Source organism: Agelaius phoeniceus, chromosome 2 (assembly GCF_051311805.1).
Source record: "Agelaius phoeniceus isolate bAgePho1 chromosome 2, bAgePho1.hap1, whole genome shotgun sequence".
NCBI classification, from domain to species: domain Eukaryota; kingdom Metazoa; phylum Chordata; class Aves; order Passeriformes; family Icteridae; genus Agelaius; species Agelaius phoeniceus.
Window position 1 is genome coordinate 61,073,815 of NC_135266.1, and position 27,971 is coordinate 61,101,785.

Sequence of the window (27,971 nt, forward strand, 5' to 3'; positions counted from 1 at the left end):
GGTATGTAGCCTGAATACTGCTGCTAATATGTAGTTTCTAATGAACAAAAGCTAGCTTTTCTTATGATTATTTTTGACATTTATCCCCATCTTCGATCTTTGCTGAATGGGATTGTGCTTCTTGCAAAATGCTGTGGCTATTCACTGCATTAATGTTTCCAGATATTTCTGTGTGGGACAACTAGAATGTCTGGAAGAAGTGTCCTCAGTGATGTGTCTGATTGTTAAGCTCTGTTTTTAAATATGACTTTTATCTGTATATGTTTTTATTGAAGAAATTTGTGTAAAAAATTCAACTCCTTTTTTGCTGCTTTCATTTTTATTGAAAAATAAAAAGTCCATATTAAACACTGAATTTTTTACAATAGATCCTGTTGTACTTTTTTTCATGCTTGGATTTTCCAGAACAGCATAAGAGGGACCAATAACTTCTCTAGTTTATCACTTGAGAATGGAAACCTTAGCACATCAGTGTAATCAGAAACGTGACTATGTGAATCATGAGCATTAAATAGACTTGAGATGTGCTTACGCATTTGAGAGGGAGATCAATTTTTTAAAAATTTTGCCTTTTTTCGCTTTACCTTTGGCATTTTGCCTGTTTGACTCTTAGCAGTGTCAGAATTTTGCCCACTAGGAAACCTCTCTATAACACTGGTGACAGATAGGTTTTGTTTTGGAGTATTTACACATGCTGTGCATTCTTTGGGAGCACAGTATTTATGATTCCCTTTACAGAGCTGCGTTCTGTTCGTGCTTACCCGCCCGTGCACCTTCGGTTAACAGGGCGGTGGGAGTGGCACATGCAGAGAGGGAATGGTTTTTGTAAACTGGAGAAGTGGAGGTTTTGGCAGCTGCCTTGGTTCTTGCCTGTCAGCCTTCATCTTTAACTCTACACTAGGCATGAACTCTGCTCTTTCTCCTATCTGAGCAGGGGGGTTCTTACTCTCTGTATCCTGTGTTAATTGAATTTGTAAATGCGTATAAGCAAACAACACTTCCAGGTCCTCTATTGAAAAGCTTGCTATTAAGCTTTAAGCATTACTAATGCAGCTGTTCAAATGCTAGCTGTCCATCAGCAGTGGGTGTTTTCATGGGAATGAAAAAATCCTGCTTCTAAGAGATGTACAGTAGTCTTTACAATTCGACTGTGTTTTCTTGGTGATGTTTGCTCCTCTTGAGTAATGAAGTTTAAGGCTTTGTCTCACTTCCGACTGATCACTTGAGGGAATGTATGCATGAGACATGCACATTGTCCCCCTTGTGGAAATGTGACAGAGATTAGGAGTGGATATTTTATGGATACTAAACAAATGTAGTATGACCTGTGCACTTCACTACTGGTGTTTTGTTTTGTTTTGGGGTTTTTTGGAGAAAGAAATTGCTCCACTTAAACTCAGAGCTTAACTAAATCCTCCCACAACGGGTCACATTTTAGCCTTGGCCTCTGTTTCCTGTGACCATGATGCTTAGAGATGTAAGGTTGAGTTATTCCATCATCTTGACATAGCCCTGTGCTGCTGGCTATTATCCAGAAACCTTAAAGAAATATTTTTTCCCCTAAAAATAACAGCTTTTGATATTTTAATTTTTTTTTTTCCATGCAGAGATGTGATAATACAATCTGGTTGAGGCTAGATTGCGTGTTGCCTGAATAAATTAGGTCTGGTATAGCACTGCTTAGCCCCATTTTTCTTATACTGTGAGCTAATACGTTTTTGTTGTATATGTCAGAGGTTCACTTACTAAACACTCCTGAAAGTACTCCTTCTAACTTGGCGTTTTATGCCATGAAAGAAATTGGAATTTTACTTTTGATTGCAATTTTAATTGTGTTCAACATTTATAGCAGCTATTGAATGTGTTGGCTGGCCAATTAGAAGTGTTCTGAGGTGCCTGTTCTCTCTACAAATGCTCACCTCCCACCACCGAACTGAGTAGGTTATGGAATCTTGCCAGCGGGAAATCTTAAGGGAAAAACACTGTGTTCAGAAAATGCTGCTGTATTCGGAATCCTAGGACTTGTTCTAAAAATAAACTTAATTGAAAAGATTTGTTTTCTTTTCTAATGTGGTTTGCATCACTGTTTTATTAATATTTAAATAACAGAATGTCGTAACCCGGAGTACAGAAATACTTCTGTACAGAGCTCCCACCAGAATCTTGGAAACCTTACATGAAGCATTATGATGTTTATTTTGCCACTGGCAATTTTCTTGGTTTAATGTTGCACTACAAAGGAAGATGAAACTCTGGGCTTTCTCCAGAATGAAAACCAGATGATTAATGGGTTAAAAAGGAAAGTAATTAATTTTGCTAGGTCAATGTGCATAGTCCTGAGTAAGGCTTTATTTGCCAGGGTAAACTTGTGCGAATCTTTGGAAATTACTTGGAAATTTTTTTTTGCTTGAACCACACCTTACAACCTGACAAGAAGCTGAATATAGATGATGTAAATTTTGATAAATTACTTTTTTTTGTTTGCAATTATTTTACTATATTAGACAAAAATTGCCTAGCTTCCTATCTATTTCCAAATAATTATTGTTTTTCAGTATTTTGAAGAGAAATAATTGGATTGATGCAAAGCTCAATGACTAGCTTGTAAATGAAAATCAATTTTTCCAAAGGAAAATATTATTTTTAGTAACTTTGAAGTTGCAGCTTCAACTGAAAGCTCTGAGCAGGCTGGCCTCTCTTCCAGTGGCTACCTATATTAGTGTCTATCTGTTTAGTGTATTGATTTATTTTTCCTTTTTCCCCTCCTGTATTATCCTCCCATAACCTGCTATGCTTATTATAAATGTAGTCATGATAAAAATAGGTGCTTGATAAATTCAGATGCAATGAATCTAAGGTCAGTTTGACATTATCAGGAGCTTGCTTATGAACAGGTTTATGACAGAGGTTTTATCTTAGAAAGCTTGAGTGGGAGTAAAGAGCAATTTGGGGACCAGCCAGGGATTTCTATTTGTCTCTTGAGTACTAAAGTAACAGTAAAGCGGTGAGCAGTGGTGCTTTATAGTCATTCTTCAAACAGTTATTTTGTATGTGTGTACAGAAGTTTCAGTTTTGTTATTATTTGATAATTCAGTGTATAAACTTGAGGATTTTCTCTGAATCATTTTTAGCTATATGAGAAAATAAGAGCAGACCAAAAATGATGGCAAAAGTGAAAGCTTTTCTTAAGGTCAAAAAAATAATGTTAATTACTCTTCCTAAAGTAAATCATTACTTGAATGTGATAAAAATGAGCCATTTGGAGACTGTGTATTTTTTTCAGCTCCAGGCATCCACCAATTACTGTTCTATTTGAAGCAATGTTGGATGAAGTTGAAGGCACAAAACTTCTAATGGGCTTTTCCCCCCCCTAAACTTTCAGCTGTAATCTGCTGATTTTAATGTAAGTTATACCACCTTATTATATTCTAAAGACGTTTTATCAGTGTTTTAAAATACTGAATTGTGTTACTTGGCAGCATGACTTACCAGCAGATGGAGACAGAAAGTAAACCAGACTGCAGTCACCTCCACTTAAAAGAACAGTATATTTTCATTTTCAGTTGTTCAGTGCTTCAGATCAGCTGCTATTTTTAGCAAAATGTAGTAAAATTTAGCTGTTTGCCAGAGATCCTATCTCTTCCTGTGCAAGATCACTTAGGTGGAATCAATGAGACAATGTCCTTTCTTTTTCTTTTTATGTTCCCTGTCTTATGCTGTGCAGAAAATTCCCTGTCCTCTCCTGTTCATCTGCCTATTTTGAAGAGAGATCAGTATGTATAATATACAATGAGGAATGTTCTTGCTCTGATTTTTCCTCTCATCCCCTCCCAAAACCAGAGTTTCCTTGCTTTTTACAGCAGTAGGATGTATGTGGCGTGCAGTTCCTTAATCTTGCCATGAAATTGTCCATGACTTTTCAAATTTCCGGGAGGTTCCTCAAGCTTCCCTTGAAGTTGTCTACAGGTGGTGATTTTTGTCCCAGCTGCAATGTAGGATTTTTTGTTGAGTGGTTTGAACCTACTGATTCCAGATGAAGACAGGTGCCACAAGGGGAAGATATCCCTTTGTTGTTGGAAAAAAACCCTGTCTTATCTCCCAGTGTCACTTACAGACGAGATGTGGTTTTGCTGTGTGCAGATACACACTTGCAGCATAGAGGATTTTTGTAAGAATTAAACATTATTACCTGTGATCACCAGCTCACACTCACGTGTCCATATGAAAACTTCTTTTTCCATAGTTCAGCAACATTGTAAATGACTTGCCATGTTTACCATATATGAATTTTACTTTAAGTCTGGATGTAAATGTTCAAAAAGTCTCTATTTCCTTAGGAAGCTATTATTACATGAATTTTTAAATGGTCTTCTGATGAAGGATATAGTTGAGTTGAAGTAAAAATAATTAAATACAATTTCTGAAGATCTGTTGAAGTAATAATCTGTCATAAAGCACCCGATTACTGCAAGCATGAGGTGGAAGTTTAATTTGAAATTGTGACAGAAATGCACACATTGCATCCAAACTTTTCCATTTTTTAAAAGGTTATAATGTGCTCTAATCCAAAGCAAAGGTTCTAATATGCTCTAATTCACAATTGGAAAGGAGCAATTAACTGAATTGAAACACTTTTCTGTTTTTGAATGAAAAACAGGAAGAAGTGTGAGAGCCTTCAGAATTTTCAGTGTGTTTTGTACTCATTTTCTAAATAATTTTTTCTTGCTGATTCTAAATTAGGGGTCGGTTATTTGTTTTTAATTTAAAATGGCCTGATGGGTTGAAATTAGCCAAGTTACACAGAATTGCTATTGGTTTCCTGGTTGCATAAGCCTACCAGGAAGGTTGTAAGAGGTCATGCTGCTGGGGAGAGCGTGGCTGCAGTTTGGGTGTGCTCTGGCTGAACTAATCAGAAAAAAAATGTTTGTAAAGCAGGGAGTGGTTCTGTGTTAGTTTTTGCATGAGGAGAGGAACTACTTGCATCTATATTTCTGTTTTCTAAGGCAATGAGAGAAGGCTGAGTGAATCAGGTTATTTAGTGCCTTTTGCATTGCAATATGACTTTCATGTATAGGGACCTCTTATATCAGTCTTTAGGTTCCTGTAGTCCCATAGGCACAGAGTTTTATGAAATTTGCAGAAGCAGTTTTAGGTACCTGCTGTTCCACATATTTTGTTATGAGTAACGTAGCAATTTGAGGAAGTCATAACTCTTCAAATGTAGTTAAATCCTATTCTTGTCTTTGCTGTAATACTTTCAGCAAACTTCATGCAAGTCCTCTGCAAGAGGGGATGTACTTGGAGTTGTCTTCTGCCTTTCCCTTGGAATCAGCATTCCTTTTGAAGAGTGGGAAGATGGATAACTTATATATTCTTTCAGCTCTGAAAGGTGGATCTAGCTCTCTTGTGGATCAAACAGAAATGGAGGAAGTGATTTAGCAAAGCAGCTATCAAACCCCTAGTTTTACTGTGTAGATAGAGATGCAAATTTCTGATGACAATAAATAGAATATACTGATTTTTTTATTCCACACTTAGGCACATGACAGATCAGTGGAAAAAAGACCCTGTTCTCTACATGTTTGAAGGCTTTTATTAACTACTGCAGGAGTCTATGTTATTGGGGTAACTAAGAAAAAAGAAGCAGAAAAATTGCACAAACCCCTGTTTCGTTAGATGCCCCAGAATATGGAAACTATGCACAAACAAGAACTGAAATTACACATTGATGGCTTTATCACACCTCTACTTCCTTTTGAAATTATGATGTTTCTGTTACAAACCTCACACACTTCTCATAATGTTTTCAGATATTTTTTGATAACAAAATTTATCTTCCATTTAGTTTGTCAAACACGATTGTCTTGTGATACGAGAGTCCCTTTTTAGAACAATTGATCATAAAATATTTTGAACCAGCAATGAAAAATAATTTATTTTGGTAAACTGTGGGTCTTTTAACTTTCCTTTTTAAATACATGGTAGTGTTCTGTGTTAGAAAAACACAGAAGGAGGGGTAAGAATAATACATCTGCTGGAAATCATGACTATGAAGCTGTGTCTTCTAATAAGCAAAAAGTAGTGCTTTCTCTATGAGTTATGATAATTTGGTTTATATCCATTACAGGATGCATTGAAAATAACCTGGCACACTGTAAAGCACAAGGAGATCAAAGGCTGTGTACAAAGGCTAAATAATGACTTCCTTGCCTTCTCTGATGGTGGAGGCATTGTCTTCTCCTCAACGTCTACAATACAAGTCATGGGAAACGGGTGCTGGAAGATGTTAAAGACATTCCAGGATTACTAAATGAATCTGTCGGGAGGGTTTTTGATTTTGGAAAGTTGATCCCAGTAGCTGTTTTCTAAAGAAAATCCCCAACATTTCTGTACACTGAGATACATAATTGCAAATGCCTAAGTTTTTTAGACTTGTTTCAAAATCACGACTGCCCAACCAGTGAATAGTATCAAACATGTAGAGAACAGGGTTTTTTTCCACTGATGCGTCATATGTCTAAGTGTGAAATAAAAAACCCAGTATATTCTATTTACTGCCATTAGAAATTTGCATTTCTATCTACACAGTAAAATTAGAGGTTTGATAGCTGCTTTGCTAAATCACATCCTCCATTTCTGTTTGATCCACAAGAGAGACAGATCTACCTTTCACAGCTGAAGGAATATATTCCTAGGTTATCCATCGGTGCTCAATTTGCTGGTCTAGGGTACTCTGTGCTCTGATTCAGTTTATTTTTTAAAACAGGTATATTATTTCTGAGCAAAAGGATTGCTTTTACTGCTATATTTAATAATGTAGTCTTTAATTCAGAAATATATTTTGTGGAAGAGTACAGTCAGCACTAGCATTTTATGGGGCTTATTTCAGTGTTCTCACATTCAATGCATTGCATTTCTTAAAGATTCGTGGACAGTTGATATTGGAGTTTTTCTCCCGGAAATGGAACATGAAGGTCTTTAAATTGGATACTGGCTCAAACTAATTGAAACCATTTCAGGCTATTTATAACTCAAACCATTTATAATTTTCAAGTGAATGGAGTATACAGTCTCATAATTCTTTGCCATTGATTTGACTTTAATTTGTCAAATTTGACTGTTCAAAAAGCCATTTTGGACTTGATTCCTTCAAGGGAAAGATTAGAATTAGACAAGTGCTCTTAGGGAAATCTTCAGCTAGTGTCTGTACATCTGCATAGATGTTTGGGGTCCGTGAAACCCATGAGAAACTTCTTGTTTGTGAGGAAGGAGTCAGAGTGTGATTAATGTTTTCATCAGGAACCTAAACAAACTATCAACTATCACCAAAAGCTTTCTAGTACAGTTTGTTAAAATTATTTCCTAGTACAGTTTATAATTCTTCAGACAACTGATGTAGCTTACACTGGCAAAAATTCAGTTTGCTAGTATATGTGTGAATTTCACAGCATCTGTGAAAGTCTGTTGTCATACAGACACATGTCATTACAGCTCTACCTCTTTCCAGTGCAACTAAAGTTGAGTGGTTTTAAAAGTGCTATTTTAAAAACTTTGGGGGAAGCTGTCAGTAGATTTTTCTTCTGTCTCTTTTCTTTCTTCTGGGTTTTGAACGTTTCCTGCTGTAGCACCTACGAGTTCACAGCCCTCATGTGCTCCCAACTGGCAGCTAATTTTCAGCTCTTGAGCAATTGGTAACACAAAGTTTCAGACTGGTATCTTTAGAAGAGTGAAGAGGTGATGTGGCCCCATAACCACTGCCTGTTCTCTACTGTTCTGAATTTTGTTATCTTTATCTTTCCTTGGTTTTATAAATATTTATTTCCTCACACACTAGGTTTTTTAAAAATATTTTAAAATATGTAAATATATCTATTAATTATTTCATTATAGTCTTTCAGGTACTTTAAGAGGGCTTCAAATTCATGAGGATGTTGTTTGAACAGTACAGTAACCATTTAATAGTCTCCAGAGTGCTTAGCACAACCAGTTGTATCCTGCCTCTGATTTTTGCTCTAGCAATGTAACATACAGCTTAAGAAGCCTTTGTGTGATGACTATGTTCAGCAGAATTTCACTTCTTTCCTACTTCTCATAATGTGGCTGATAGTCTATGCTGCTGTAGCCTTGGAGGTACGAGGAAATTGCAACAGAAAGATAAGAAATTCAACTGTTCCCCACATGCAGCAGTTAAATATTTTAACAAGGGAGTATGTTGTCCCTTCCATTTGGTTCATTTGTGAATGAACCAATGAAAGAGAATTTGGTAATTGGAGCAAGGCTGGTAAACACCTGCATTTAAGGCAATGCCAGAAAAGGTTGTGATTCCCTAGTGCCCTTAAGAGTCAAATTGAGTTCTTTCTTGATCTGGCTGGGCATGTCCTTGGTTATTTACCAGCCAAACAGAATTGCCTTCTCCCAGCCTAGTGACTTCTGCTGCGCAGGGATGGCTTTGCTGCATTTATGCAGGGAAGCAACTCTTACCACTCTCAGTGAGGTTTGAAGAGTGAAGATTGACAGATTTAGAGATAGCGTAGAAGGGGAGCCCTTGGCATTTATGTAATCTCTTGATCTGAGTTGTCTATAACAGTTGGAGGCAGAGTACGACACTATCCTACTTTCAGCAGATAACACTGGAACTTCCAGTGATCAGATTCAGGCTAGGATAGTTATTTGTTCCAAACTTCTTAAGTGGTTTTTTTTTGGTTTTTTTTGCAAGAGACCTCTCATGAAGTTGGGAGAATGAACAGGATCTGTGGCATGATTTATTGGGATATTTTGGGATTTGAAATGATCATTTTGCATGAAGAAAACGATACCTTATTTTTTTTCCCTGAGCCAGAACAGATGATACCTGAACAATATCGTGTATTGATTTACAGATGTAATGATACCTCTGTTTTAGCTTATGTATTTTGTGATCTGGGTCTTTTCTGTAGAAATAGATTCCAAAGAAGATTAAAACGATTTCATATCAGTCATCAGGAATGCCCAACCTGACTCATTTATCTAGTATTAAGCAAGGATATCCAATATGACATGGGAAGTGAGATCACAGAAGTTCATTAAAAAGTAATGAAATATCTCCTTGGTTGATTTACACAAGTGGGCTGTAACATGAAAAATTCCACTTACAAAAGCAGCTTCATGATTTGAGTGGATTATTGCATAAAATACCAGCAGAGTAACTGGTTGTGGGAAGTGAGTCAATTGAGTAGTTTGAGAATGGGATTTGGATTTTGATCGACTGTTCTGTTGGTGCTGACTCACTGTGACCTTACGCAAGTCGGTGAAGTTTTCTACATATCAGCAACTCAGCCTAAAAATATGCTATTCCTCTCACCTTTGCCTGCAGGCTTTCACTGTTGCAAATAAAAGGGCAGAAGTACCTAAAAAATTATAAGACATTTTAGAATCTCGTTCTTAAAACATTCTCTAGTTTCTCTAAGCTGCATTTTCCTATTTTATTACTGTTTTGCAATATCTTTCTGTGCTGCACTGTGGAGAGTTTTCTAAGGGAAGGAATTGTCTCTTTGCCTTATTTTGCAATTAAAGCAACTGTTTTGTAAAATAATTAGCAAACACACAAACTAAAAACATTAATAGCTTTTCTAATCCCCTTTAATAATGTTTAACAGTGGCATTTTAGTTACTATGTTATTTGTGCCAGAACAAACTGCTCAGCCTCAACTGGCTTAAAGGGAGGTTATTAACAACGAATTAGCTCCTAAGTGATAATATGATATTATTTAATATTAATATTTTATTATTAAAACAGGTAAAGTCATTCCGATAAAGTGAGATAACATTGTATTGATTAACCAGGCAGTTGAAATTCTTGATTAAAAACCTCTCCTTTTTCAGAGAGGTTAATGTGGCAAAAAAGTTTTGTGCTGTTGAATTTTGTTGGTAACTGCTGCTACCCTCACTTGTCTGCTCCATCATTTTTTGTCATGAGATACCTTGCCTCATTCTGAGCTTTTTTATTTCTTCCAATGTTGATTTAATGAGTCATCCTGACAGCAAAAAAGTTTTTTAGCTGGGGATTAAGGCAAACAGGAAGGTGATGCTTTCGCTTGAGGGTAAGAGTGACTGCACATTGGGTTACTGCTCGGCTGTTACGCTTTTGTGTCAAACACTCCCATCATGTGCACCAACTTTCAAGCCTGGGCAAGCCCTTAACAATACTTCTTTTGGTTTTAGTACTGTTCCCAGATTGTAGGAAGGCAGGAGTTTGACTTGGTAACGTATTACTTGCGAAAGCACTGAGGGGAAAAAGGGTTGGAGAGGAACAAGTCAGTGGGTTAGAGTTCAGCTTGGCTTGGCAACTTCAAGACTCCTTTCTTTTCCTGGCTGCATTCTCTTGGCAAGCTCTGACTGCATAACAGTGCTATCAAATACCTTTGGGATCGCTATATGTGTAAAAATAATTCATATTTGCAATGTATTCTATTATATATCAAAAATAGAATATATCAGAGTAAAACAATAGAAAGTTTGTGAATCAATGTAGCTGAATAACAACAAAAGATATGGCACAATCAGTTTGTTATAATGCTTAGCTGAGCTGTATCTTCTATGTACTTAGAGCTATTTATACAGCAAGGAACTACTTTCACCTTTTTTTCTCCTCTATTATGTTGTGTACAGTACAAATCTAATAAATATTTATATACTTATCCTAAAAAAGGCAAGTGACTTTCATAAGACCAACTTTTTTGAGTTATGATACTGGCTGATGTAACTAAGGGAAAAAAGATTGACCATAATTTGCACTAAAAAAAAAGGAATTATCTTACTCACTTTAATAACAGTAAAGCCTGAGCATCCTCTTTCACGTAGAGAAAATTCAAAAATGTATGTACGAGCAGAAGCTATTAATCATATATAACTTAGCAACTTGCCTGAGCAAAAATCTTTACACTTCTGTAATTTAGCAATTGAAAATGTCAACTTTCAGTAAATGACTGCCAAAGCTCTTCTATGTATGTTCTCACTAAACATTAATTTGAGGCTATTCTGATTTTCTATAACAAAATCTGTGTAGAATGAAAGGATAACTTATCACTTCCTTGAGTCTCAAAAATGTCAGATTTTGATACTGCAGTTGTCCCTGTGTATGTATGTTCTATAGTTAAAGTATTTATGCTATAAAGACTCATAAACCTACTGCAGAAATGCACCTACTTCTCACAGCCTGAGTGCTTGCACGGCTGTGTGCTGCTGAGCTGCATTTGAGCATTGCATCACACTACTACCCCCACGTGGTCATTTGCTATAGAACAATTTTTATGAAAAGAAATGAAAGTTCTTGTCAATTACTTTAACTTAAAAGGTGGGGCTAATTTTTAGAGGAACACTATGTTTGTGTTTTATCTTAACATTTGTTTAAGACATTAGATGGAGAGTGTTGGGAAACTGCAAAACTCAGCATGTGTCCTCCTTTTCACATAATAGTGTGACAAAATATTGCTTAGGAAGTTGCTAGAAGAACTGCCTTTTACAACAGGTTTTATGGCTTCATTAGAGAAACAACACCTAGAAATTTCTGGCATAGATTCTAAAGCAATTTTAATAAGTTGTAAAATATAAACCAGAATGTATTCAAATAACATATACATGAGATTTTCATTGGTATCAGCCATTCTGTATTATACTATTCCTATAATACTAGGCACAATATTTATACTCAAAGTAGTTTTTATGTGCAGAAACAGTATATGCATTGGAAATGTCCATGACATTTTGCTATGTAAGAGAATGGAGTGAAAAACAAGAGTACTCAAAAAAGAAACTTCAAAAATGTTAATTGTTTCTTAGTAATTTCTTAGTGCGATAATAGAAGGTACTTTCTAGGATTAATTACAGTATTTGCCAACCATTGAGACCTGGACTGAACCTGATGCATTTTTCATGTAGAAATTAGCATTGTGTACTATGCCAGGGCAGTTTGTGGAGAGGGATTTTTTCTTCTGTCAGTTTCAAAATCCTGTCTCAATCTTCATTAAATACAAAAAGATGGTTAGTGGTCATAATTTCTTACTTAAATCATGATTTTTAGATAAGAATGCATGAATCATTCATAAGAGGTATGAAAAAAAAAATCTGTACTAATATTATCCAGCAATTGTTCTGAAATAAACAGTGCATTTCGCTTTTTCATTTTTTTCCCCCAGGTTTTACTGTTCATCTATCCCATTTATACTCTAATTGGTCTCAGTTCTCACATTCTTATTTTTCATACTAGAGGAATGTTAGTGGAATTTTTAAATTGGTTGTATTTTTACTTCTTTGTGGAACTTCTTCAGACAACTGCTTACAACCAGCTTCCAGCTACCCTTAGAATTGGAATGTTCTACTTGGGTATAAATTGTATCTCCTTATTACTGGTAAGCAGTCTCTTGTTTAATACTGGTGAGGTTTGCGTATCCAGAAAGATGTCCCTACTCTTGGTAGTGCACATTCTCTCTGTGGTTCAATATTGGTCCTGTTTGCTTATTGAAAATGTTTCTAGGTGGGTGAGTTAAACAGCTCAACTGGATTGTATGGTATCAGGGACACCATGTGTCCAATAATAAATTCATGCAGAGACTCCAAAGTATAGTTTTTCTCAATGGTTGATTATTCATAATGAACACTGTTGTTCACATGAATAGCTGTTGATTGTTCATAGCATATCTGAATGGCTGCTGTAAATTGGAGGATGTAGTCTCACACTGCAAGAGACCCTTGCTGATCTGTGTGTGACTTTTCCCATCATTATCAATGATGTTCAACTTAATAATCTTTTTATTCCTTGCCCTTCTTTTGTGCCAGTTCTGCCTCAACAATCCTCTTTCTCATTTCACACATATCACACCACCTTTCTGTCTCCTCATAACTGTCTATGTCTACTTTTGGCATACAGATGGTAATATAACTTTCTTTGGGCCCTAGTTTAAAACTGACAAATTCCTTCCTCAGGGTGTTTTACTAAATCTTTTTCATATCTGGATTATTTAAAGGTGCTCTTTGGGGGGATGGTAATTCCTTGTTTCATGCCCTGGACCAGAGTCAGCCCATTTTTGGGCTAAATATAAATGTCATCAAAAGGATGCTCCAAGTCACAGCAGGAGCATCTTGCCTTCATCTTTGGTGTTTAAGGCAGCAGAAAGTAAAACTACTATGTTCTTTAAAAAAACCTACTAACATGCAAAGAAAACAGTTCCCTGCCTTCAGTTACTATGCTTTATGCATCAGAATATTAAGTTTTAGTTATGTTTTTCATTAACCTGTTAAAATTGAGTCTTTAATAGAGGATTATAAGTAATAACTATTTAAAAAATTCTCTATATTGGAACTGTAAAAATTACAACAATAACCAGCCTAACTAGAAAGTTACAAAGTGTACAGATGGCTTAATTGTTTGAGAAGCATCTCTGGTGAGATGAATAAAAAAAGGGGGAAAGGAAAAAAAAAAGGAGTATTAATCACATTTATTCCCAGACTTCTTGCTGGTATAAGATCATATCAGAAATCTGGTTGGAAGAATTGAGTAATAAGTTCAGGTGATTACTCAGATGACTCAGAAATTGATTCTTGATACGGGTGCTTTGACTTTGTTGTCACGTCTCTTTCATCCAGGTCTCTGTGATCAGCACCTCTCTCTACTGTCTGAAACCAATTAATAAACTCACAGTACCTCTGTCAAAGGGCATTTTCAACTAGTCTTTTTTTCTTAAAATATTCCACTTCAAGGGGTTTTCTAACAAGAAAAGTGCTATAAAAAGTAGCTTGAATTACTTTTCTTGCAATTAAGATAGTATAAGACCACAATTACCTAGCCTAGTCTTTGGAACCTGTCTAATTTACAGGAGAGTGAGGATCATCCTGCAGTTTTAAAATTTTTGTCATACGGCTTCAATCTGATTAATATATTTTTGATTATTTTTTTAGCTGGTTTTCTGTGGCTTTCTCTGCATGGTGGAGAAAGTTCTAATGAATCTCAGCCTCCAGTGCAAAGATAATGGGATGCTCTGGCTCAGAAGTTTTAGTGGGTTTAGTGCTCAGACCTGGCCTGACTTTCTGCTCCAAATTACTGGTCCCAAGGCATGCATGCTGTGCATCAGTCACTGCAGCATCCAAGGGTATTGTCACAGCTCAGACTTAACTATTGGCTGCTTGACCTGAAACACTTCACAGTGGCTGCACCCTCCCTTCCATGACTGTAACAGCATAGGAGAAAGCAAAATTTTCTAGGGTATCTTGCAAAGCCCTTCAGCTCTTGTTCAAGGGAAATGATAACAATCCCAGATGTCCCTTAAGTACTTAATGCTTAGAAATGGGACGAATCAGAACTTTTTTGTACCTGTATTAAACACAAGTAAGCAATTATGAGGATGAAAGTATTTTAAGCAGAATAGAGTAGATACCAAAGAAACATGATCAGAAATTCTTAGAGGAAATCTGATTAACCATATATATTTAAAAAAATATTTTCCATGCTTTTCACATTTATAATAAATAGGACACTTGATCTGCATTCCAGAAGAGAGTAGAGCTTCTCACTCATAAATGCTGTTAAAGATGGTGTGAGAAACTTCATTGAGAATTTCAGAGCATAATCATGTTTACCTCTAGAGCTGCACATTCAGCTTAATCTTAGTACATAACAGGATAGAGGACTTCCATAACATATATCCACTGTGGAAAACAATTTTCCATCTTTGTTCTGTTTAAAAATACTTGTAGATGTAAATTTGGTTTGGGCATTGACGGGTTGATTGTGAATTACTTTGGTCACAAAGTAATAATCTTATTACTCATTTAAAAGCTGTGTGTTCGTATTATTTTCTCCTGCTGAAAAGTTAGTGTGATTTAACAAAAGAAAAGAAAGTTGGAGTGTACCAAGTAAAGAACCATAACCGGTGTCCCATCGAGTGCTTTGTCATTAAAAAGTACTGTGAGTTAGTAACAACCTTTGAGTTAATTTGGTGATGTTTTACATCTGCATCATTGTCCTACCGAAGCACTTTATGAGTTTAAAGGGCAACAAGAAAAGTTTACACAAGGGAATCAGTTTTAGTGGTAAAGAATTGCTGTAACTGAAAGCTTTGTTATCATCTTAGGAAAAGGTCTTCTGGGAATAGTTCAAGGATGGATGACAAAGACAGATGAAGACTTCATTCAAATAGAAAGAAAAGAAGGGTGGTGTGTTTTTGTAATGACAGATCATGTGAAAACTCAGATTTTAAAACCCCCATTATTCTGTCTAGGGATTCTATGATTGGAGACTGAACATGTGAAGATTATCTTTCACAGTGAATGCAGTGAATGCAGGCTTATGAGGTGCTGTGTCCAGCTGTGTCACTTCTGTGCTCTCTAATTCCTGTTGCATGGAATGGTGGGGTGTGTTCTAAGGGGCCTTAAAGATCTTCTGGTTCCAACCCCCTTGCCATGGGCAGGGACACGTTTCACTAGACCAGGTTGCTCAAAGCCCCATCCAACCTGGCCTTCAACACTGCCAGGGTTTGGAATCTACAACTTCTTTGGGCAACCTGTTCCAGTGTCTCAGGACCCTCACAGTAAAGAATTTCTTCCTTGTATCTAATCTAAATCTACCCTGTTTCAGTTTCATTCCCCCTTGTCTGCCGTGTCCTGACACTACATGCCCTTGTAAAAGATCCCTCTTTCATAAGCTTTCTTTAATGACTGAAACTCATCAGCACAGGTAATAAGCTGTTTCCTAAATTTATAATGGTTCAGTAGGTACACGTGTAATATTTATATGTAGCTGCATAAACAAGTGAATGTACCAGCATGATGTCTCTGATTACAGAAGGCTGTTAGTGGCCTGGAAGTAAACTTCAGATCTGTTTGGCACTTACTCAGTACTACATCATGAACTTTAATTTTCTCCAGAATATACCAAGCTAGAAAATACTCACCTACTAAATTTAATAACTCTGAAATAATTAAAATACAGCAACTGGGACTGGAATTTCTGGTGCCAATTTGGCCTCCAGACATTGTCTAGAACTTGTAGATTTTCATAGAAGAAAATCTGCATTGGGAAAAAATTGTGCAAGGTGTAGGTTGCTCAGTAATATTTGTAAGGAATTCTAGGAAAAGAAATCTTAGAAAAAAAGTGCAGTTTTGCTCCAAGGGCTTTCACATTTAGAACTGACAGAAATTAAAGACAGAGAGAATGAGTTTGTCATTGTCCCAGTCTTAAGAGCCGCGTACTGCATGGGTGAACAGGACACTTATGAAAAAACTTACATTAAAAGGAAGCGTACAAAAAACCTGGAAGCAATGACAAGTGATCCAGAAGGAATTTAGAGAAGCAGTCATGCATGGGTGGGATTAGGAATGCCAAAGCCCATCTGCACTAGAGTCTAGCAAGGGATGTGAAGGCCAACAAGCAGGTCTTCTACAGGTACATCAGTAGAAGTAGGAAGAGTGGGGCAAACTCATGGCTGCTGCTAAATGAGGCATGGGACCAGGTAACAAAGACATGAAAGAAGCCAAGTTACTCAAGTTACTTTACCTTGGTCTTTACTGTTCGCAGTAGCCCTCTGAAATCCCAGGTGCCCGTGACCAGTAGGAAAGTGGTGGAAGGGGAAGGAACATCAAGTTTGGGAACACTTAAACTTCATGAACACAAGTCCAGTGGTCCTTCTGGGATACACATCTCAGTGCTGAGGGAGCTGCTTGATGACATTGCAAGGCCATTCTCCATTACCTTTCCAAGGTTGTAGCCACTAAGGGAAGTTCCTGAGCACTGGAAAAAAGCAAATGTCACTCATATTCAAGAAAATGAAGAAGGAGGATCTAGGGAATTACAGACCAGCTGCCCCATCTCTATTCCTTGGAAGGTGATGGAGCAAATGTGTGGTGATTAGTGACACAAAGTCCATTTAGAGATCAATCACTACTGGTTTACCCCTTGGGCTGTTTCTGGGGTCAGTGCTGTGCAATATCTCCATTAAGGCCTGGATGATAATGCAGGGTGTATCTGCAGAGTGTATGGACAATACAAAATGAGGAGAAATGTCTGATGTGCCGGATGTGCTCCCATTCAGAGAGGGACAGGCTGCAGGAATGGGCCAAAAGAAACCCCATGAAGTTCAACAGAGGCACTGTCTTACATTTGAGGAGGATGAATCGTATCCCACTGTAGCAGTGGACAGGCTAGGGCCTGACTGATTGGAAAGCAGAGTGGCAGAGGAGGGTCATGGGACAATGAAGACCCAGCAGGATGCTGGGCTGTGCTTGGGAGAATTGCCAGCAGGTCAAGGAAGATGATCTTGTACTTGTCCCTGGTGAGAATACATCCAGAGTGCTGTGCCCAGTTCTGGGCTGCTCAGTGCAAGTCAGACATGGCCATGCTGGAGAGAGTCCAGTGGCAGGCCACAACAATGGTTAAGAGGCTGGAGCATCTTTGATATGACAAGAGATCTGTGACTGTTTATCTTGAAGAAGAGAAGGCTGAAAGGGATCATATGAATAAATACAAATATCTGAGGAGTGTAAGGAAAACAGTCAGGCTCAGTGGTACCCAGTGGCAGGACAAGAGGTATTGGGCACAGATTGAAATACAGAAACCACAACATTTAAACAGAAGAAAAAAAACTATTTTTGACTTTTTTTTTTACCCTCCCTCTTTTGAGGAACACTTAATTGAACACTAAGACAGGTTAAACATTTGCCTGGGAAAGCTGTGGAATCTCTGTCCTTGCAGAGACTCAGATATATGTATGGAGATACATAGATATCCTTGGGTGAACTGCTCCAAGTGACTGCTTTGTGACGTGGGCTGGACTATATAGATCTCCAAAGATCCTCTCCAACCTCAGCTGTTCTGTGATTCTGCAACAGCCATGCTCCTTAATTGTAAATATATTGAACCTGAACCTAAGTACCAGAATTAGTTAGAGAACAAGTAATTAGAAAGTCCTGTGTTCTGTGCTACGTCATGTCTCAAAATGCAGGTTTTTGTTCTGCAGCTTTGTTTACAAGTCTGTGTTTTTCAACATTCTTTCCTATAATTCTCATCTGTAAGAATAGAAATTGTTAATGACTTTATAGTTTCGCTTTTATTACTTCTGAAGTCCCAATCTTCAAAAAAGCCATTTATGAAGATTTTTGATTAAAATGAAATGCCACCTCTGCAGTTGAGAGAGAGTCTAGATTATTCTGTAAAGGAAGAAAATATCTTCAGCTGAATGCTTTGATTCTTTGAGTTTTATTTTTTATATTTTTTATTCGTGAAATATGTACCATCTAAATTCTTCTGTCTCAAAACCAGTTAGACTTAGTTGGTTTAAATCTCTCTGCTCAGAGCATGTGCAATTTAAAAGGAACAACTACATATACTCCAAATGGTAGCTGTGAAATACTGCTCAAAGTTAACTGAGTTGTGTTCCACCACCAAAACTCTTAAATCTTTGGCACCAAGTTGCAGTCCTATGAAGTGTTTTATCCTTTTTCAGTGGATTGCAGCTGTTTCATGCCCTGATTAATGAGAACAGAGAGTGAGAGCAACATGCTGTACGTGAGTTGAAATTAGGAGTTTAAATACTTGAGCTGCAGATAAAGTTTCTTCTCCATTCTCAATCTAGTATCAACTTTATATCTAAAATAGGGTATTCATTTCTTTTCTATTTTTTTAAAATTCCAAGTGTAACATTTTATCCTAATATGGCAATATCTTACTCATATTTGTTACGTGCTACAACCTCTATTTTTAAATCAGTCTGCTAATTGCATTTCACATTGCTACTAAGATATTTTTATTATGGCAATTTCTCTGTAATTTCATATTTAATTCATGTCTTACTGCATTACCATGTGTTCCAATTAGAGGAAGTTGAAAGCTATTTAAAATAATTATTTATTTTAACAATAGTAGTGCAAAAATCTATTTCCTTAGCATAGACTGGAAGGGATCATGAAGGGAAAAGAAGGTTGAGGAAGAAGGACACTGCACAGCTGTATAATGGCATTTATTTGTATTAGAGTTTTACATAGGCTAGAGTCTATTCACATAAATGACCCCAAAATATGGAGTATGAGAATAACTTTGAAGAAACAGTGTTTATTGTTACACAGAAATGGTGGTGCTTAATCACAAGTTAGTGTTTTTGGTGGGGTGTGTGGCTGGCTTTCATTCTGAGATTTTGGAAAGCTGTTTTCTCACAGCTAGCTGGTCTGGTTTTTTCCTTTATAGGACAGGGATAACTGTCATCAACAGTGACAGACCGAGCACGTGCAACTTGCTACAATTTGTGATTTCTGCCACTGATGTAACCTGGAGGATGTGTTAGCAGCAACAGCCTGGGGCATCTCAGTTGAGGCAGGTGTTGTGCTTTAGGCACCCCATGATACAGCTCCATATGCTCCACTGAGCTACCAGTTCTTGGTGGTACTTGTTTTATTAAGATTTTCTTGATATTAAAACAATGTTAGTTGATAAACATACTGATTTTCAAATTTATTTTGATGCTTTTTAGCTGTATAAATTCATAGATTCATTGTTTGGTTTTAATTTTCGAATGTTAGGCTCCTTTCACTGTGAACAGGAATCTTCAATAAAAATGTAACCTTGCAGTAAGCTGCTGCTGAAGTTTTTATTCTTGGTAGATAAAATCTATTTTTATTTTGACATAACTAATGAAAAACCTGTCAGCCTAAGTGACAGTAATGGAAGCTGCTATAAAGAGATTGTCAAGAAAATCACAGGCTTGGAGTTCCCGAGTCATAATTTTAATATAAATCAAGTGTTTGATTGTCACATTTTTAATAATAAAAATAATTTTCAATCCAATGAACACATGGAATATTTTAAGGGGCTCTGAGTTACTATGAGCTGTGAGATTTTACCTTGTAAAGTAATGAAGGCACTGTCTGCCTAAAGCCTTATCTATGCAGATGGTAAAAATGTTCCAATACTGAAAAGAAGGGGGTTGGTTTTATCCTGGTACTCAACTGGAAAAATCACAGGAATAGGAAGTATTACAGGAGAGAGTTAATATCAAAGAGTATCATCATATTATCTCTTTCTCTTTTTTTTTTTTTTCCTTTAATTGCCTGGTCTGTCAAGAATCCAAATACTCATTGCTATAGTAAATGAAGGCCTAGGCCCAGTTGCAAATACAAACATCAGACTTGAAAGCAAAAGAGATGCTGTCTACATAGCAGTAGAAACTCAACCTGTGACATTTTTTGTTTGGTTGCACAATGATCCACTTTCAGCAGTGGAATAGAAAAGACTGTTCAGGAGCAGCATGTGAGTCTGGTGGCTGTGCATTCCCATGGTACTTCCTCATGGCAAATTAAAGGGACCACTTACAGATACACTGTCCTAGAATTTGTCTATTCTCTTCTTTTTTGTGCTTCTGATGCTGTCTGCCTGTACAATCTCCTGTGACAGCATGCTTTATAAAATCACTACCTGCTATGTAGAGATGTGCTACTTTTTATCTTTGCTAAGCTGATCTCAATGTAGTTTTGTCACATTCCTCCTTGTTATAATGTTGTGGGCTTTGGTGAGCTATAGTTCTGCAGTCACCTTACTTTTCCTTAATGCTTTTTTTAAACATTCTTCGTATCACCCCCTTGGTCTTCTGCTCTTCAATCTGTTGTTGTGAGGCAGCTACTGTTCTGTGAATCGTTTGTGTTGTCCTTCTCTGTACCTTCTCTTAACCCCATTTCATGAGTTAGAGAGAGCAGAACTGTCTGACACAACAGTGTTATAGAGCAGCAAAATTATATTCTGTCTTGGGTTTGTTGCTTTTCTTAGTGATAGGCAAAATTGCATGGCATTTCTGGCTGTGGTTTAGCTTAGAGAACTGTGAACTGTGACTCACAGATCTCTACTTTTATGTGAGAATGTTAATGAGGTTTAGCTTTTTCCTTGAAACAGCTTTCAGTTCACATCCTGTCCCTTTTCCCAATTTAGCTCTAATAACATTTCTTCCATATTCTTTGGTGGGAAGGCTTGTCAAAGGCTTTCTAAAAATCCAGGTCTACAGGGTCCTAATTTATCTGCTTGATTTCCTCTACACCTCCTAAACACATGGTAGGTAGCAGGGCAGTATTTTCCTTCACAAAACCTCTGTTGACTGTTTCCAATTGGATAAGTATGGGCTCAGCAATACTCTTTTGTATGGACTCTACTGTCCTACCAGGAGTGAATGTTAGTATCAGTGGCCCTTTTGGGACCTTCGAGGCTCCCAGGTCAATGCCACCTGGCCCACATGACTTAGTGATTTTTCTGGTCTTGTACTTCCCTACATGCCCTCCATGTCGATGCAGCTGTTCTAATATTTGGAGAACATGGTGTGTGAGATACCACCTCATCATCTTCATTGGTAAAGACAGATGCTGAGGATTTGGTGAGCTTCTTACTTGTGGCCTTCTTATCCTTGGGTATCCTTTTCACACTTCTGTTGGAAAATGATACTGCCAACCTGCTAGGTGTGTTTCATCTTTCAAAGTTTTATGAACATTTTAGTCTCAGCATGAGCATCTGTTGCAAGGTTGTCTTAAAATTCTTCTTCACACTCCTAATTTCCTGTTTGCATCTGACTGCCTTGTTCTATGGCCTTTCATGTTCTCATTTTCATCCTCCTCACTTTCAGAAATTTCCTCATGTTCTCTTATTCACTCTCCTGACACATTTTGAGCAGCATATCCACTTACTTACCTGAAAAGAAGTAGAGGGTAGACTTTAATCATTTAGTGGTTTAGTTTGTAGTTGCCAATAATGGGTCCACAATTAGTTTATTATTTTCTAAATTCAGAATATTTTCTCCTTTCTTTCTGTCTTTCTGGCAGCAGTAGAAGTAAAAAATTTACCTTTGCAGAAATGTGGGGCTTTACAAACATGAGTGAATGAGGAGTAAGGCAATGTGGTTGGTTTTCTTTTAAATAAAAACTGTTGGTTTGACTTTTCAGGTGTTATATACTGGACATTTAAAAATCTGCTGATACAAAACAGGATGTTTCTCATTTTTAGTGACCCGAATACCCACAAATACAGTTTGGTTTTTGTCATTTTTTTGGAGATTTTGGAGATGCAGAGTTGCATTTGACATTCTTGGATAATTGGACATATGTATTCCTTAATTTTATGAAATACGGCTGTGATTTTTATAATTAGATTTCTTCTGGAAGATATACCACAGTGGAACACTGTGATGTTGTAATTGTAATATTGTCAATAATTTTCTTTACTAATGGCTAAAATAGTAAAGATTGTTAGGTATTCTATTCTATTCTGTTCTAATTATAGTCCTATTCTTCTGGAGGGACATTGTATTACTAGATGACACGAGATGCAGGATGGGGAGGTTTTGGCAAGTTCAGAGGTTTTGGCAAGCTGATGAGATCTAGTTCTGTAAAAGGGAGAAGTAGTGTGGGATTGTGGGACCTGTACTTCTTGTTTCTCCTAAATTACAGTAGGAAAGAAGTTAATGTAATTGGAGTGATTATTGCTTATGCTTCAGATTTAATGTCCAGCTGGGATTAATTATAAAAAGGCTTCTCAGAACAGTGAGATCTTGGAGCACTGTCTTAATTGCCATGGGGAGAAGAAAAAGAATTACTTTCTTAAGGTGTAGTTATAGCCTGATCATTGCTTTTGAAAAACTTAACATGACCTGTGCATAGGAAATAATGAGGACCCAAATTCAACAACCTGGGAGGTCCCTTCCAATCTGAAATTACTGGAAATGCTCTTACTTGGTATAGACTCAGGAAAGCATTATTAGCGGATTACTTAATGACTCATTGGCAGATGGAATTTTAAACATTTTAGAGTCTAAATAAAGTTAATTAAGAGTATTGGGCTAAAGCTTTGTGCTCAGTTTTGATGCCTGCAGCCATGAATTTTTCTATTTAAGATGGTCAGACCTCAGCTCAAATAGTTATTTGTGGTAAAATGTAAATTTCATGTGTGTACTTCATTAAGTACTTCTACTTCTTGGGTAAATGTTTACCAGATTTTAAAAAAATTTTTATGCAAAAATAAATTATGTAGACCTTGCAAGGTTATTTACTGCCAGCTTTAGGAAGCTATTCAAATGGCTGACTTGCAAAATAAATTTAATTTTGAAGGTTTGTTATTAGGGATACTGGTGTTTAAGGAGTAAGTAGAAATAGGAGACAATGGTTTAGTAGGGATAAAAATGACAAGATAGAGTTAACTAATTCTTTAGTGAGTAATACATCAAGGTTTAAGGAATTTTATGGTTTTTTTTAACACAGTTTAAAAGTCCCAAAAGTATTAAGCATAATGTATGTTCTGTGTCTCCTAGTAAAACTAGTGCACTTTAGGAAGTGTGGATTTCCTTCCATTTTGGAAATTTTCCCAGTAAGTCAGTGTCTGTCATTAATGTGGAGTACCTTGGAACTTCTCTAATCTTAACATCCTCTGACCTTTGAGAAACACACAAGTCATCTGCTCCCGTCCTTGTGATGAGCTTCCAAAATCTCAGAGTGTGATATGAAGCACAGGTGCTGCATGGCTGCAACAGACAGCTTTGAAAAAGTGCTTGTATTTGCTAACTGATTAAATCTATTTATATAATGGAAAGCTAGCTTATCTTGGGGTCTGATCAGAAAATTGCAAAGTTTCTTAAAATAGTGTGTGGTGAGCAGACCCTTTCCACTGGGAATTGCTATCCCTTTGCTAGAACTGGAGGGCTGAGACTGAATCCACTCGTCCAGGCTGTTGGCATGTGAAGCAAACTGTGACAAATCTAGACTTTCAGCTACAATGTTTGATTGGAGAAGGTTGCTTTTCTGAGGGCATTAATTCAATTGCTTTGTGATCATTGGACCGCATTTTTGGTTTGTGACATTAGGACTATCTAAATGAAGGGTGGGATCTCTGTACATAGCAGCAATGATTCTCATTTCGAGGAAATGGTAGGAACAGTAAAGTGCTTTCTGCTTTTTCTGTGTTTTTATTACTTGCATTAAAGTTCAAGAGAATTTCACATCTGATAATAGAAGATATTTATAAACTTTAGGTCAGGTCTTGGTTAATTTTCCAGAAGCTCTAGAATAACTTCAAATGATGTTTGTCCCACATTATCTAGAAATTGTATAATAAGATTCTTATCACATTATTATGTTACAAATGGGAAATAATTTAGAAATAGTAATTTTGCAATATAATATCCAGACATACTCCCTTTTTCTCCTACCTCTTGTGTGCTTCACCACTGAAGAAAATATGAGATTCATGCAATTATTATTCGGTGTTCATGTCGTTTTGTCTGATTAAATGGAGAATTTCTCTAATTGAATGAATCCCATACACACTGGTGCAAATGGCATACACCTTTAAAATATACTAGTTTGCCTCTTACTCATTTCAAAAAATGGTATTTATATAGACAGGATTCAGTATGCAGTGGAAAGGTTTGGATCAGTGAGTCATATTTTGCCTAAAAAGATTTGCATGGTAAAAATATCCCTATCTTTTACTGTTCTCACACTTTCCAGATAATAATTATCTCTAATGGTTAGCTGATTTCATGCTGAAGGCTTCAGTTCAGCAACACACTCAAAGTCTTGCATGACTTGCATCAAACTGGATTATTCCCTCTATTTTAAAGTAATTCTTGTGCTTGAATCAGATACATTTAAGTACCCTGTTGAATTAGTATCTGTGTGGAAATTGTTTTTCTTCTCAACATAATCAGTTTTGGAACTGGAAATTATCTTCTGTTGATGGTTTTAGTATTTTTTTCCCATGTTGTGCCACCATCAGTTGTTGTTCAGTTTAATATTTGTGGCTTTGCAGCTATCCAGACAATTGAATTATTTGCAGTTTAAATGTAAAATTAGCATTTTGCAAGATTGTCATTCTTTAAAAAGTAGCAATGCAAAATCTGGGAGTCCAAATAATTAGTCTCTATTTAATGTGAATAAATAAAGTTTCAATTTACAGTTATATTGAGGTGTAACATAAATTTTAAAAAGTGTAACTTTAATCGATATGTGCAGCTGTTTCTACATGTTTCTATATTTTAATATTTTTCAGACAAGCATAAAAGAAGGATTACTACTGAAGCAAACCAGCTCTTTTCAGAGGTGGAAAAAGCGTTATTTCAAACTTCGAGGACGTACCCTTTACTATGCTAAGGATTCAAAGGTAATTCTGTGCTATTAGTGTCTAATGCCTTTTACTTGTGACTTCAGTTTTGTTTAGTTTTATAAGTTTAATACACTTAATAAGTTTAATAATAATAATTTAATGATTTGTTCACAGTTGTATTATGTAAAAATTGCTGTATATAGGATGTAATGGGTTAAATTAGCTTCAAGAAAGATTGGTAGTTTGTCTTGATTTTTTTCATATGGAGTTTATCACAGTTATTTTAACCTTCTTGTCTATTCAGACAAATAATAAAGTCATTTTAAGGGGTTGTGGGTTTTTTTGTGGCTCTCAGACAGTCAAAAAAAGTAATAAATGGATAATGCTTAAAAGTTATCACTAAGGCTGCATTAGATTAAAACTCTTCTGCTCTGATGCCCATAGAAATAGTTATGTGAAATCAAGATATGCTGATTTTCTGCCAAAACTGATATATAAGGGAAAAAGCTGTTTCCCATCTATTGAATTTTTTTGGTGGGAGAATTGGGGGTGGGCAGAGGGGAATACTTATCTTCTCTTTGAAAGGCATTTCCTTCCTCCCTCCCAAGGCTGGGGCCAAGAGCATTTTGGCTGACTCAGATTGTGCTGTTTTATAGCTGTGGGTGTTACTCTCCTTTACCCTGTGGGGTTGCAGCATCTCATGGGATCTGTAGGTGAGGTTCCTCAGGTCTCCATCATCTTCTATAGCCTTGTTTTCTCCACAAAACTCTTAGTAAAGGCACAGAGATTTCTCCTTGTGGGACTGTAGGACTGCAGCTGGATGGTGCACTGTTGTGTGGCTATAATGAATCAAAGAAAGCACCATTGCTTCAGGGAGCCCAGCACTGCAGGACCTTTGTTGTCAAACCTCTCAGCAATTGGTGAGACTATGAGCAGTTTATATAAAACATAAGCATGGCAGATAAGAGCTCTGAGATGGGCAACCTCAAATCACAGCATAATGCTGAGATATTTTGAAAATGTGAGCCTGCCATGTTAGCTGAGGAATATGGAATATTTTGGGTCTCTGTTGGTCTCACTCCAGGAGGTCTGTGCCCTTGCTATCTTGGGAACCATGGAACTGTTGTAGTGTGTCCAGAGAAGAGATCCACAGATGAGCAGAGGGCTGGAGCACCTCCCTTATGAAGACAGGCTGTCAGATCTGGGACCTTGTAGCAGCCTTCTAGTACCTAGGAGGGGTACAAGGGAGCTGGAGAGGAGCTTTTTACAAGGACATGTGGTCATAGGACAAGGGGGAATGACTTTAAACTGAAAGGGGATCCATAATATCCATATGTGGATATTGGGTAGGAAGATGCTTTTTACTATGGGGGTGGTGAGAGACTGGCACAGGCTGCTCAGAGCAGCTGTGGATGCCCCGTCCCTGGAAGTGTTCAAGGCCAGGCTGAATGGGGCTTTGAGCAACCTGGACCATGGCAGGGAGTTTGATCTTTAAGGTCCCTTCCAACTAAAACCATTCTGTGATTCTGTGATAAAGATGAGAAAAAAAGGTCTTACGTGTAGGCAGCTGTGCCAATACTCAAAGGCATGCTGAATCCAGACATGCTGAAATTCCCCCAATATTGATTCTCTTCCCTGTGGCATGTAAGAGGAAAAACATGCTAGGGCTAAAAAAATAGGCATTTTTGTTGGTCTGCTCTTCTGTGCTAGAAAACCCATCATGAGCATAACAGAACCTAATTGATCCTTTGCCAGAGGCTGGAGTGTTTAAGAGTAGACATAAATTTCTCTTGTTTGAACATCAGACAAAGGAGTGGAGGGGATCAGTTCAGCACTTTGAGATGCATCTTCTCATATGGGTACTATATCATAGCTTCCTACATGACTTTAGAGTTCCATCCTAAAACGAAATACATTTTACTGTGTGGGAATCTCTTTCCTCTGACACCACATTTATGCTGCACAGTAGGCACTCTAAAGCTTCATCTGTGTAAGAAACCCCCCTTCTTTTAAAAGAGATTTTAAAGCAATATAATTATTGAGCCCTTTTTTTATGCTCTCATGTACCATTCAGAATAGCAAGTAGGAGTGTGTTTAGGGCCAGTTATGAAATTTTGTCACATCATCAGTGTGTTTATTTTTTTCACTACTTTTATTTTCTATTTTTATTTTCTAATTTGAATAGACGCAATAAAGTTAAAACACATTTTGTAAGCATAGTTGAAAGTGGACTCAGACTTAATTTAATGCTTCTATGTTCTTTTCCCTTCACAGTCTCTAATATTTGATGAAGTTGACCTGTCAGATGCCAGTGTAGCTGAATCAAGCACAAAAAATGTCAACAACAGCTTCACGGTATGGAACAATTTTAACACTGTTTTTGAAAGCTGTGGATAGACTGTTACTAAGAAAATTGAGGATCCTCTCAATTGCTCATTTTCCTCTGTTTGGAAATAAAATTTCTTTTTTTGGAAATGGTTTAATGTATGAGAACAATATCACGTCAGCTACAGGGCATTTTATTTCAGTGAGCAGAAATGTGAGAAAAGATGATGATAGAAGGCCTTAAAAATACAAGATTCAGTACTTAGTGCTTATTATGGGTTTGTGCTATAATTTCTCTTAGAGGTGACATGCTGAATTAAATCAAATGTAATTGTGTTTTTGTTTTAATTTTCTTAACATTTTTGTTTTTTTCCTACATTGAAATGTATTATATTTTTTTCACTGCCAATCACAGCCGTATATGTTCTGTCACATGGAAAAGCTGTCCCTACAGTCTCACCTTGATTCTGATACTGCTGTAAGAACATATAGTATAGATAAATCCCTGTTTCTGTAAGTTCACAGGTGTTATTTACACAAATGATTCTTCATTTATTGT

General features: G+C 36.9%; 1 protein-coding gene across 3 annotated transcripts in view; it reads left to right on the top strand.

Annotated features, from left to right (window-relative positions):
• The window catches only part of DGKH (diacylglycerol kinase eta), a 159,803-nt gene that overhangs the window by 55,628 nt on the left and 76,204 nt on the right, over window positions 1–27,971 (top strand). For 2 of the 3 annotated variants that reach the window (XM_077173659.1, XM_054654464.2), the window contains exons 3-4: window positions 25,034–25,144; window positions 27,362–27,442. In XM_077173659.1, the coding sequence (XP_077029774.1) occupies window positions 25,034–25,144; window positions 27,362–27,442 (192 nt within the window). Of the gene's footprint in view, window positions 1–25,033; window positions 25,145–27,361; window positions 27,443–27,971 lie in introns of those variants that run through there. The other variant, XM_077173660.1, reaches the window with a different exon arrangement.